The 14198-nt window shown below is 41.2% G+C and overlaps 1 protein-coding gene and 1 long non-coding RNA gene across 6 annotated transcripts in view; one reads left to right on the top strand and one right to left on the bottom strand.

The window, feature by feature from the left end:
- LHFPL3 (LHFPL tetraspan subfamily member 3) overlaps positions 1–11286 on the top strand; it is a 574056-nt gene extending 562770 nt beyond the window's left edge. For both annotated transcript variants that reach the window (XM_527854.7, XM_003318729.6), the window contains one exon: positions 8908–11286. Coding sequence is in view for 1 of the 2 variants with exons in the window: in XM_003318729.6 (XP_003318777.1) it covers positions 8908–8936 (29 nt within the window). In the remaining variant the exon portion in view is untranslated. The remainder of the gene's footprint in view (positions 1–8907) is intronic.
- The window catches only part of LOC112209803 (uncharacterized), a 32058-nt gene that overhangs the window by 2660 nt on the left and 15200 nt on the right, over positions 1–14198 (bottom strand). Inside the window, exon 5 of one of the 4 annotated variants that reach the window (XR_010158927.1) lies at positions 5388–5505. The exons of the other annotated variants lie outside the window; for them this stretch is intronic. This is a non-coding gene — a long non-coding RNA (uncharacterized LOC112209803). The remainder of the gene's footprint in view (positions 1–5387; positions 5506–14198) is intronic. 4 annotated transcript variants of the gene reach the window in all.

Below are 14198 nucleotides of genomic sequence, written 5' to 3' on the forward strand. Positions count from 1 at the left end.
GGGCCGTGGGTGTGTGTGCTTATGTGTGCGTGTTCATTAGATCTTGGGTATAAATTGCCTTCTGGACTCTGCAGTCCGCTTCCCTTTGGTCTAGAGAGGAAGCATACATCATACTCAAATGTCTTATTTCATTACAATAAACACCCATAAGGATAATTAGGACCAGGACTATTAAATTTGTGGTAACAAAGGCATGTAAAACTTCGTGATCCTGAACTCTCTGCCTGCTAAAGATTCACTAAGACCATAGGTTCACATGCTGAGAAACGAAAGCCTCACAGCTTCCTGGAGGAGAGAATGCACTTAAGGTTTTAAAGAGCTGTACCTTACCACAATATCACTGAAACTTACAGAGTATTTAGAAGAAAGGGGAACATCACTTGGGTTTTTATAGATAATTGTTAGTAATCTACTTATTAAATACACTGATTCTAGTGCTTTCTGAGAAATTTGCAAAAGACAATCCTTTCTATTGTAAATTCCTTGCTAAAAGAGGATTAAATAAAGCATTAAATAAAGCAATTAGATGCACAAACACAGATATATCAATATACTTTGTTCAGGTAATATAATTAATAACAACATCTTCTCCCAACCCAGAAAACCTTTCCATAAAGGTAGTAGAAAAAGAAAAGGTGTATTATTGAATAAGAATTAAACCAGAATGGGATCCGCATCACAGGCAATTTGCTAAGAGATTGCTGACAGAAAGAAATGTCACCCCCTTTTTTTTTTTTTTTTTGATACAGAGTCTCACTCTGTTGCCCAGGCTGGAGTACAGTGGCACCGTCTCAGCTCATTGCAACCTCCACCTCCCAGGCTCAAGCGATTCTTCTGCCTCAGCCTCCCTAGTAGCTGGGATTACAGGCACCCACCACCACACCCCGCTAATTTTTGTATTTATTAGAGACAGGGTTTCAACAGTTGGCCAGGCTGGTCTCGAACTCCTGACCTCAGGTGATCTGCCCGCCTCAGCCTCCCAAAGTGCTGAGATTACAAGTGTGAGCCACTGTGCCTAGCCGAAATCTCACCCTTTTATACAGCCAGTACCACCCATTACATAAAAGTTCTCAAGGCACACAATAACTAGTCCTCAAGTAAGAGGACTTGGCAGCACCATTTATTACATATAGTGCATCCTAAATTCACCTGGTAATTGAGGGTGATTATCTGTTAATTAATTGGTTTTATACAAAGGGAAAATAAACTTCTCTTGTCTTTATGACAGGTAGTTTTACAACTGGAAGCAAGGCACCTACCAAAGTTAGGCTCCTGCCGTCACTCAGAAACTGGGAGAGAGGGGCACAATCTCCTCTGATGTTTACATTTCAAAGATATTGCTTCCAGTTCCTTCAGAAAGACATTTATGGGCCACGAAGCTGGAAAGGGCCAGGCGCGGTGGTTCATGCCTGTAATCCCAGCACTCTGGGAGGCTGAGGTGGGAGAACTGCTTGAGCTCAGAAGTTTGAGGCTGCAGTGGGCTGTCATCTTGACACTACACTCCAGCTTCAGTGACAGCATGAGACACTGTGTCTAAAAAAAAATTATTGGCTAGGCATGATGGCTCATGCCTATAATCTCAGCACTTCGGGAGGCTGAGGCAGGCGGATCGCTTGAGCCCAGGAGTTCGAGACCAGCCTTGGCAACAAAACTCTGTCTCTACAAAAATTAGCCAGGCATGGTGGTATGCGCCTGTAGTCCCAGCTACTTACGGGGCTGAGGTGGGAAGATCGCTTGAGCCCAGAAAGTCAAGGCTGCAGTGAGCTGTGATTTTGCCACTGCATTCCAGCCTTGGTGACAGAGTGAGACCCCATTTCTAATATATATATATATATATATATACTGTCAATATTTATTGAGCTCTTTCTATGTGCCAGGTTTATACTTTCTGTTATAAACACCTTATAAGCATCATTTCAATCTTCAGGACAGGTTGGAAAGGAAGTACCCCAGCCTTTTGAATGGGGAAATTGAAGCACAGATATGTAAAACATCTTCTCTAGAGTTACCCAGCTGGTAAGTTGTTGAATTAGGGTTGAAAGCCAGGGAGAATGGCTCCTGAACACACACATTTAACCACTGAACTATATGCCGCCGAGAAAATCAGGAAACATATTATCAAGGAAGGCCAATTGACTTCAAGATGATATTTGGAGAAAGAACGCCTGTGGGACAGACCTCGCTGAGAGAGAGAGAGTACCTCTGGCAGGAAGGGAAGTAAGGACAGAATCAAGAAACAGGAAAATGATACAAAGCTGGTAGTCTTTCCCACACAGGAAGGAGAGGAAGCTTAAAGGAACATGTATGAAGCTCAATATTAAATGACAATGAACAGAGATGAATTTATTATTTTGAAAAGCCAACACTTTCAAAGTATTTCAAAGGACAGCACTTTCAGGAAAGTGCATGTCAGTCACTAAAGTAGGGACAGAACATTAGGATCACCACCTAATTTATTAATTCTTTTTTTAGATGGAGTCTTACTCTGTCACCCAGGTTGGAGTGCAGTGGCGTGATCTCAACTCACTGCAACCTCCGCCTCCTGGGTTCAAGTGATTATCCTGCCTCAGCCTCCCAAGTAGCTGGGATTACAAGCACCTGCCACCATACCTGGCTAATTTTTGTATTTTTAGTAAAGACAGGGTTTTACCATGTTGGACACACTAGTTTCGAACTCCTGACCTCAGGTGATTTGCCTGCCTTGGCCTCCCAAAGTGCTGGGATTACAGGCGTGAGCCACCGCCGTGCCTGGCTGCCAATTTATTAGTTCTCGTCAAATGCACTAAGAGTCAAGGATGCTACACTGTCACCCTGCCATGGACCTGTCTTCTGGGCTTCAATAGTAAAAGCCTTTCAACCTATGTAAAATATGGAATGGCTTCATGCCAAAACTGGACAGTTAATATTATTAGGATTTATAAATCAGCAGTAACATTCTATTTTCAATGTGCCTGGGTAAGGCCTGCCAAGTAATTGTGCCTGTTTTCTTGCTTTTAATATATTTCACAGTGTTCCTTAAGGGGAAGGAGTGGAAGAAGAAGAGAAAGAGACGTTCATGAATTAATTGAAATCCCTTCTTGTGAAATACTTACTTTCCAAAGAAAAAAACACATGAGAAAGTGTTGTGCCTTGTGTCAAAGTCTCATTGTCCACTGCATACAGAAATAGCACAGAATTATCAAGGCCTGACTCTTAGGCCATTTTCTGCCCCTTCTCACCGAAGATCTGCATAAGTAGCTAGAATAATTTTAGTAATTATCCTCCATCGTCTCCTGTGCTGAAATCGGTATGTCAGATCCAAAGGGAGACAGGAGGAGTCAGCTCTCCTGACTGTGGGGGCTCCAGACCCTAATTAAAAAGGTCAGACAGGAACAATGAGCAGAAACCAACCACGGGAGACATTTCAACATCTGTAAACACGTGGAAAATTCAGCCAAGTAGCATTTAGATAGCCTGGACAATAGGGCCATTATAAATGCTGCACTCATGAGCAGTGATTCAAATGACAGCTTTGAAAAGGATTTGCAAAGAGCCCTTTGGAAATGCAACATGGGCAACTCCGAGCCCATGACATGTTACAAGGACAAATCTGACTGAACAAAGATCCAAAGCAGCATTGAATGACTTATTTATTCATTCCTGCTCTGTACAAACCTGGGAGAATGTGACATATTTTAAATTACCTCCCCTGATAGGCAACATCCATGGTGCATGGGAAATGTTAGCAAAGTTTTTAAAAGAGCAGAATGTTTCACAAGGTGGCAATTACACCACACTGATGCTTCCACCAAATTCTGCAAATTGTCCTCGTGTCTCACGGTCTTAAGACTGAAGGAGTGATGGCCACATCTGGAGAGGAAAATTCTGACTTTTATTTCCTTCCACTTACTCTCTTTACAAATCTGTTTGAAGAGCTAGTCCTTGCCAAGCCTTCAGGTGGAAAACTCTTCATGTGCATACTATCTAAGTAGTTGTAATAACATTCTAATTTTACTCCCCCAACAAAGTGTTTTCCTGATATTCTGTGGGGAGTAGTTGTGTTCTGATCACAGCTGGTTATTATTATTCAGCCTAAGAGTCTGCAGAACTTCTGCATGCCCTGGGGTTTCTGTTGCGTGGTGGTGTCATGCAGTAGGAAGAAAAAATATGCTCTGGTCGCAGTGTCTAAGTAACTCAAATCCGAGCAAACATTCCCAGCACGCCTTCTGATGAGCAGCATGCACTCATGGGCAAGGCTGGGATTAGGGTGAGGCAAGCTAGGTACCTAGGGGGCAAGCTTTTTTGTTTTTTTGTTTGTTTGTTTGTTTGTTTGCTTGCTTGTTTTTTGAGACAGTCTTGCTCTGTCATCCAGTCTGGAGTGCAGTGGTGCGTTCATGGCTCACTGCAGCCTCGACCTCCTGGTCTCAAACGATCCTCCCACCTAAACCTCCCACGTAGCTGGGACCACTGGTGTGCACCATCATACCTGGCTAATTTTTTTTTATTTTTTGTAGACACAGCATCTCCTTATGTTGCCCAGGCTGGTCTTGAACTCCTGGGTCAAGCAATCCTGCCACCTTAGCCTCCCGAAGTGCTGGGATTACAAGCATGAGCCACCACGACTGGCCCTGCAAGTTTTAAAGAAGCACTCACCTCACACTTGCATGACCCTGCAAGCGAGCTCCTTAAATTTTATACCCTAGACACTCACTTGCCTCACCCTATTCCAGGCCTGGCTCACTGGCTTCACACTTTCATTTTCCCACTTACTTCTCAGCTCCCTGCCCACCACAGATACTGTGGGTCAGAAGTACAGTCCCAGAGTTGACAATACTCAACAAAGAAGAAACCTTTAATGGCCAGGTGCAGTGGCTCATGCCTGTAATCCCAATACTTCAGGAGACCAAGGTGGGAGGATCACTTGAGTCCAGGAGTTTGAAACCAGCCTGGGAAACATAATGAGACCCCATCTGTATAAAAAAAAATTTTAAATTAGCTGGGCATGGTAACGTGTGCCTGTGGTCCTAGTTATGTGGGAGGCTGAGGTGGGAGGATCATTTGAGCCTGGAGGTGGTAGAGGCCGCAGTGAGCTATGATCGTGCCGCTGTAGTCAAGAAGCCTGAGTCACAGAGCAAGACCCTGTCTCAAAAAGAAGAAGAGGAAGAGGAGGAGGGAGAGGAGAAGGAGGGGGAGGAGGGAGAAGAAGAAGAGAGCTTTAGGAATGAAGGATTGACTAATCAATAGTGAGATTAGGCCGGGTGCGGTGGCTCACTCCTATAATCCCAGCACTTTGGGAGGCCGAGGTGGGTGGATCACCTGAGCTCAGGAGTTCGAGACCAGCCTGGCCAACATGGTGAAACCCCATCTGTACTAAAAATAAAAAATTAGCTGGGCATGGTGGCGCATACCTGTAATCACAGCTACTCGGGAAGCTTAGGCAGGAGAATCGCTTGAACCAGGGAGGCGGAGGTTGCAGTGAGCCGAGATCACACCACTGCACTCCAGCGTGGGCAACAGAGTGAGATTCTGTCTCAAGAAAAACAAAAAGAGTGAAGTTACAGTGAGGGATCTAATGAGGGATTTGGCCATATGAAGGCCACGGGTGACCCAAGACCAGAGCAGATTCAAGAAGGGTTGTTGATGAATGACCTTTTAGGGTCAGGCCCCAGGCTGTGGGCCCAGATGATGAAGGAGAAAAAGAAAGTTTTGTGAAACTGGCCGCAAATGTTCCCTTCCTGTAAGAGAGCTGAGGTTCTTCCCAGGGAGACATCTGCCCTGCTGGAGGCTTCCTTCTCCCCTCTACCTCCCGCAGGTATGGGTGTCACTACCCTGGGGTCTGATCTAAAGTCCTTCCAACACTCACTGCTCCCTTCCCAGCCCACTGAGAACAGGTCTCACCCTGACTGGGATGCAGCCTTAGATACATGTACTTCCTTCTTGGTAATCTTACTTTTCCTTCATCCTGTGATGTCATAAAGTCAAACCAGGCAGCTTAGCACCAAGGAGAGAGAAACAGGGAGTCTCTGGTTCATGGATGCCAATGAATGATTCACACCAAAGCAGGCTTTTCTATTATGAAATTAGGAGTGTACTTACTTGAGAACCTCAAGAAAATGAGGACTACCCTCCTGACCCCGTTTTCCCCTGCCCCACACACACATAGATGGCCCTCTGTGGTCTCCCTATTCATCCCTCTAGTTATACTTTTTTTTTTTTTTTGAGACAGCGTCTTGCTCTGTCACCCAGGCTGGAGTGCAGTGGTGTGATCTCAGCTCACTGCAACCTCTGCTTCCCGGGTTCAAGTGATTCTCCTGCCTCAGCCTCCCAAGTAGCTTGAGACTACAGGTGCCTGCCACCATGCCTAGCTAATTTTTGTATTTTTAGTAGAGATGGGTTTTTGCTATATTGACCAGGCTGGTCTCGAACTCCTGACCTCAAGTGATCTGCCCACCTTAGCCTCCCAAAGTGCTGGGATAGCAGGCACGAGCCACAGTGCCCAGCCAATTTTTTATGGCCACATACTATTCCATGGTGTGTATGTACCACATTTTCTTTATCCAGTCCACTACTAATGGGCCCCTAGGTGGATCCCATGTCTTTGCTTTTGTTAATAGTGCTGCAACGAACATTTGAGTGCATGTATCTTTTTGGTAGAAGGATTTATTTTCCTTTGGGCATATAGCCACTAATGGGATTGCTGGGTTGAATGATAGTTCTGTTTTAAGTTGTTGGAGAAATTTCCAAACTGCTTTCCACAGTGGTTGATTGTTTTGCTTTTAATAATATCTAAAGAAAGTATTCCTTTCCGTAGGGCTTCTGCCAGCATGACTCAATCTCAGATAATCATTATAGACTAATCATCATTATGACATGATCATATTTCAATTATCCTCTGTGTAGTCTGGGTATATTAAAGTAACCGTGAGTTCTCTTGCTGAGAGAAGTTCATTAAGATCATAATGTGGATACGATTTTTTTAAGTGTATTGAAAAACAAGGGGGAACATACCAAAAACAACAACAGAATGATCCAGAGGATTTTCTAGCACACATTCAGAAACCATATCTTATCTTGTGTTTTAAAGTGCTCTGTGACGCAAAACCTCGGCTGGGCACAGTGGCTCATGCCTATAATCCCAGCACTTTGGGAGGCCGAGGCAGGTGGATCACTTGAGGTCAGGAGTTCAAGACCAGCCTGGCCAACATGGCAAAACCCTGTCTCTACTAAAAACACAAAAATCAGCCAGGTGTGGTGGCACATGCCTGTAATCCCAGCTACTCAGGAGGCTGAGGCAGGAGAATCGCTTGAACCTGGGAGGCAGAGGTTGCAGTGAACCAAGATCATGCCACTGCACTCTGGCCTGGGTGACAGAGTGAGACTCCATCTCAAAAGTAAATAAAAATAAAAACAAATAAATAAAAAATAAAGTGCTCTGTGATGCAAAGCCTAACAGGCTGTTTCCTTTTGGCCCAAATATGGCACACCGTGACCAGCCAGCTGTATTTACCCAACTTCCCAATATATAAGATACCCTTAACCCCTGGTTCACAGTGACAAAAATCTATGAAAATCATTCAAAGAATAAGGTTAATCATACTGTTTGAGGTCTAGCTGTATTGATACAGGATCAGTCCCTAATCTATTGGAGAAAAGGAAAAGTAATTATCCCCTGAGAATTCATCCAAAAGAAACAAAATTTTTTGTGTGTGACAGGGAGGGTCTTACTCTGTCACCCAGGCTGGAGTGCAGTGGCGCGATCTTTGCTTACCACAACCTCGACCTCCTGGGCTCAAGCGATCCTCCCACGTTAGCCCCTTGAGTAGCTGGGACTACAGGCGCACCACCACACTCGGCTAATTTTTGTATGTTTTGTAGAGATGGGGTTTCACTATGATGACTACAAGCTGATCTCAAACATCTGAGCTCAAAAGATCCTCCCGCCTCAGCTTCCCGAAATGCTGGGATTACAAGTGTGAGCCGTAACACCCAGCCAAGAAATATTTTAAAATATAAATAGATCTTTATATAAAAGATATTCATATTTATAATAATAAATCGGAAACCTACCTATATGTCTGACAATAGTGAAACAGTTGCAAATGGAATATTGAGCATAGAGTGGAAAGGAATGAGAATGAGGCAGAATATTATGCAGCCATTGAAAATTCATGCTGATGGTAGGGCACGGTAGCGCACACCTGTCATCCCTACACTCTGGGAGGCTGGGGAAGGTGGCTCATTTCAGCTCAGGGGTTCGAGATCAGCCTGGGCAACATGGTGAAACCCTGTCTCTATATTATAAATTAAGTAAATAAATAAATAAAAGAAACTTATGCTGATGATATGGACAATGGAAATTTAGAAAATTGTCTTTAATGTAATGTTTAAATGTTTAAAGTATCATCTATACTGTAATTACAATTGTATGAAATAATTTCCCACTTAGATAAGGAATGGAAAGAAATATAGGAAGAAAACAGTTGTGTCCAAGTGATTAAATTGTGGGTGATTAATCTTTATAATAATTTCTTTTGTAGCTGCTATAATGTTGAGTTCAAATAAATAAAACTTGGAAAGAAAAGGAAAACACTCAAGTGACACATTTTTCCATGCTAAGCAGAAAAGTCAGTGATACTTGGGAACGGTCCACATTTTTCCTTGCTCCTTCAAAGCAGCCTCTAATCTTGACCCAGATGGAGGGAATACTCATGTTCTTCTTGCTGGGAAGACTGTACTGTGGGTTGAATGGAACAGAAATCTCAAACTTTCCAGTATTGTTTGGTAACAAATGCAAAATGCATTTGAACCATTCATTGGTATAGTTTTTCCATGACAAATATTATGCACAAAAATCTTGCAGACAGAAAATGATGTATTTTTTCTCTCCCCCCCCACCCTTTTTCTCTCTCTTCCCTCCAATTTCTGCAGTTCTGCTAAGCCAATATTCTCTAGAATGAGCACAAAACAAATCGAATAACAGCTAAACAAATCGAATAACAGCTAAACGAATCGAATAACAGCTTTTGTACATCAAAATCAAGAAGGAATACGCCTGAGAGAGATCAGAGTATATAGAAGAATATGAACAAGAATGGAACATTCACTTGTCAACGCACTTTCTAAATCTAGATCAGCAGAGATGGGAATGATTTTCTGGAAAGAGATGTGATCATGGATTAAACACCAGCTCATTGGAAACTCATTGGATGAGATCAGAAAACGTTCATGAAAAATCATATTCAGGAAATATATTAAGGAAGAGGAATATAAATGCTCTAGAGTTAACATGTAAAATATATACGTACTGAGGTTTGTAAACTGTCCTTTTTAAATCAAACTGAAAACAAAAAGCTTTAACCTTTCAACAGAATTTTTAAAAAGGCAGTTAGTTCTAAATTATTCCTATCTCAATAGCCAAGAGGCTGATCAAGCGTCATTTATTGAGGAAGCATCTTAGAAAATGCCTCTGAATGTTTTCATAGGAGCCGTGACCTTTGGTTCTTCATCTCTACCATTCATTTACTTCACTGTGTAATTAGTTACAACCACTCAGTTATTAAGAGACGTAACGCTTCAAACTTTTTACCAAGTCTGTGTTCTGTTTAATCTGTCCATACAAGTTATTACTGAGAAAGTGTTTATGCCATATACTATTCCTCCATCAAGCTGTATATTACAGGAAGTACATCTTTACATCATAGGTTCCCAAGCAACATAGATTTCCCTATCTTTCTGGAAACAGCATCAAGGAACTCTGAAAAATATAGAAAAAGTTCATTTTCACCTTGGAAGCTCACGTGTAATATTATAGGCTACTATCAAATAAACACTTTTTTTCTAATTCTCCCTAGTATATGCATAGGAATTTAATATACTTTATAAATAAGTATCTAAAATATCTCCTACTTTTTTCCTATTTCTTTGCCATACATGTTATCAGAAATCCATGTCTTCTATTTCCCTTACTGATGGGCACTCATTTTTATTTTTTTAAAAATCATTCCATTAAACATATTTCTAAATAATAGTAAGTGGTACTAACAAAATAAATAATAATTTAATAGCCTTAGAAATAAATGACTATACACTTATACAGGTTGAAAAAACTCGGTAGGAATAAGTTACCTTTTTGTTTACTAATGTTGGTTTCAAAAATACTCAGATTCATTTTAGTTGGCTGACATCTGGAAGTAGTTAACAACTAACCAGTTGACTTCAACAATCATTTGCTCCCAGGCTTCCCCCATCATCACCCTCACCACATATCCTGCTAATATCCAACAACAAAGAAATATTTAATATTGAAATAGCCCATTGCCTGAGAATGAACACAAGCTAAAATACATGCAAGGGTACTTAATGGAAGCCAAACCATGTTCTATACCTGAGGAGAAAACATGGACATGTAGAATGCTTTTATTCATATATTCAAAATTAGAACAAATCAGTGTATATCACTAGAACATCAGATGGAGGATAACACAAGAAGTGATACAGATCAGGGTTCACTTCTCTTACCCTCTCTCTGTTAGGACCACATTCCTATTTTAGCCAAATGTTTCTGGTATGGGCCATCTTTTCACCATAAATGGCATTATGTTTCAAATGGCTAAAAGCATATTATGGGTATGCTCAAAGGAGTAAAACCCAATTCACAGAGATGTGGCTTTTCTAAAGAACCAAATTAAGGGAATACTTAGTATCTACAACTAAAGTATTAGTCATTCTGAGGATTATTTGTTGCTTTAAGTATTAGCTCCCTACTACATCCATAACACCCTACTTACTAAATTTAATTACACACAACTTTTCAAGAATTCGTATTTTATTTGAAGGGAGGTACCTGTCTACTTTATCTACAATAAAAACAAAAGGTATTGGCTTTCTCTAATCCATGCAAACTACAAATTCCATCGGGAGTCCTACATCACTAACAGTGGTGTGAACAAAACTAAGAAAGTACTTCCTATCCACATGTGAATGTTTTAAAAAAGTTTTTGCCATAAAACCTAAGTGTAATTTAGCATACCACAGTGCTCTGAAGATGGGTCATTGACGATGTACCATTTGTATATAGGTAATACACATGTAAATCACTAATTGTTAATTAAATATAAGAAGTAGGTTTTTATCTTTTTAAAAAAAAAACAAAAAAAGTGACTCCCTTTCTCATTCTGTTCTGTTGTATTGCGTCCAAAAGTTGTGTGTAATTTTTTTAAGGTCCAAGAAATGTAAAGAAATTTGTTGGAATACCTGAATTTCTGTAAAAAAATAAAAATAAAAATAAGATTTTGTTACTTAAAAGAATTTTTGGTGGTGTGGTACATATTTGGTGCGTTCAGTTTCTGTCTTTGTCCAGTGATCTGGTGACAGCTGATGGTTCCACTGAAGTAACTATCTCGGAAAATCTCCCTGCTGTTGGATTCCATATCTGTCAACAGCAGGACTCTCATATAGAAGGCATGGTTAACATCTCCAAAGCCTCTTCTGGCCAAATGTAGGAATATCTCCAGCTAATTCTCCATACACTCAGTGGAATGAAATTGATAACTAAATAAATAGCTGGACTACTCAAGTAAAACTTGACCTGCAATATCCAATTGCCCAGTCTCCCCTTTGCAAATTGAAAACAACCAACCATTCCTCGCACACGAGCAACCCTTCATACTGGGTATATGAAGCAACAACACTTCATACTGGTTATATGTTGTCTGAGTGGGTTCCAATCCCTGATCCTTGATTTACTATATGACTCTGAACAACTCTAAGCCTCAGTGTCCTCACTGGCAAAATAGATATAAATAATATTACTCAGCTCCATAGCATTGTTGTAAGGATATAAATTAAACTATACTGTTGTTGTGTTTGACAGGTAGGGGATATTCAGTGAATGTTCATTCCTTCCCCTCCTACTATATGCAAGACACTGAAGGAAGAAAAGAAACATAAAAAAAAGTCTCCGCTCTGAAGATCCTGAAGACAATTAGAGTGACATTTATGAGCAGGGATTGAAAATTCAAATGCGTACAAGGGCCAATAAATGCACAAAGCAAGCTCAGCTGGGGACATAATAGGGCGTAGTAGGAACTGGCCTGGCACAGTGGCCTCTAATCCCAGCACTTTGGGAGGCTGAGGCAGATGGATCACTTGAGTCCAGGAGTATGTGACCAGCCTAGGCAATATAGTGAGATCCCTTCTCTGAAAATTAAAAAAAAAAACACAATAATTTTTTAAATAAAATAAAATAAATTTTTAAAAGGAAGTAGTGGGAACTGTGGAGCACTGAAGAGCCTAGGTCCCGTCTAAAGGGAATAAGTAGTCAACGCTCAGCTCTAATGATTCAACAAATATGTATTGAGTTCCTACTATGTGCCAAGAACTGTTCTAAACTCTGAGAATATAGTGGTGAATCACACAAAACCCTGCTTTCCTTTCATAGGTCTTATGTTCTAGTAGGGGAAGACAGACAATAGACTGGAAAATGTCAGCTAATAATAGATGCCCTAAAGAGAATTAAAACAGGGTGATTGACAGAGAAATGGAGAGAGGAGTCAGATAAGGCCTCCATGAAAAGGTGGCATTTAGAGTGAGACCTGAACAAACGTTTAAAAGCCACATGTGAAAAAAGCAGAAGGCATGCCAGACCAGGAACGGCAAGGTGGCAGAGTGGGGAGCCACGTGGGCTAAGCTAGGACCCAGCTCTGGGCTTTGTAGGCCAGGATAGTTTGTACATTTTAAGTGTGAGAAAAAGCCACTGGAGGATCTTAAGCAGAAGAGTGATATAAACGATTTCACATTTCTAAAAGATTACTTTTGGTTTCGGCATCTAGCAGTATAAACTAGATACTCTAAAAAGCCTTTCTTTTTTTTTTTTTTTTTTTTTTTTTAGATGGAGTCTGGCTCTGTCACCCAGGTTGGAGTGCAGTGGGGCGATCTTGGCTAACTGCAACCTCTGCACCACCATGCCCAGCTAACTTTTTTATTTTTAGTAGAGACGGGGTTTCACCATGTTGGCCAGGCTGGTCTTGAACTCCTGACCTCATTATCCACCCACCTTGGCCTCCCATAGTGCTGGGATTACAGGCGTGAGCCATTGAGCCCAGCCTCTAAAAAGCCTTTCTTATGCCATACTATTAAATCTTAGATAAATTACAATAAGTTTATTTTTAACACACAGCTTAGATTATAAGAAAATAAGGGAAATTCCAAAAACATTTCAAAAAAGAAGTGGAGTGAGCTGAAAACTAAGTGTGAAATGTAAGCAAAGGCAAAAACTGGGCTTGCCTGAAGGTAAATCTGTATAACAAAGTAGGGAATGGAAGATTAAGCGTTGGGCCACTGGAAGCAGGTGAGTTAAATTTGACATTCACATCCTAAAGCAGGATGCTTGAAGATGGCTACATCCTAGGCAAGAGGGGTCTAGGAAAAATCCTCATGCTAGCGAAAGAAATCTATCAAGAACACCATCTCCACACTGGCTCTAGATGGAAAAAAAATAATAATAATGACCCCTTGAAATTTATCATATGCCTGCCCCCGTCAAGTATGGAATTCAGTCTTACACTCTCCATATGATCAAAGAAACCCTAACCAAGAAATTAAAGAGCTTTTTAGGGCCCCTGGTACCAGGCAGATACAAGCATTTGTTGTCTAGAGGAAAGCATCTCTCGCATAGCTCTCACCAATTAAGCTCAACAAAGTATGCAATTGCAATTTTAAAATTACTAAATATGGCTGGGCGCGGTGGCTCACGCCTATAATCCCAGCACTTTGGGAGGCCGAGGCAGGCGGATCACGAGGTCAGGAGATCGAGACCATCCTGGCGAACACGGTGAAACCCCGTCTCTACTAAAAATACAAAAAAAAAAAAAATTAGCCAGGCGTGGTGGCGGGCGCCTGTAGTCCCAGCTACTCAGGAGGCTGAGGCAGGAGAACGGCATGAACCCAGGGGGCGGAGCTTGCAGTGAGCCGAGATCGCGCCACTGCACTCCGGCCTGGGAAACAGCGAGACTCCGTCTCAAAAATAAAAATAAAAATTACTAAATATACAAATAAACTATAAGCGATAATCAGCAGATATAACTAACAGCCGACTTATCACCCTACAGATTTTAGATAGTGGAATTACCAGATACACAATATAAAATAATCATGTTTTACATGTTAAGGAAATAAAGACAGCGTCTAAAACAATGAATACAATAAAGAGTACATTACAT

Source organism: Pan troglodytes, chromosome 6 (assembly GCF_028858775.2).
Source record: "Pan troglodytes isolate AG18354 chromosome 6, NHGRI_mPanTro3-v2.0_pri, whole genome shotgun sequence".
Taxonomy (NCBI): Eukaryota; Metazoa; Chordata; class Mammalia; order Primates; family Hominidae; genus Pan; species Pan troglodytes.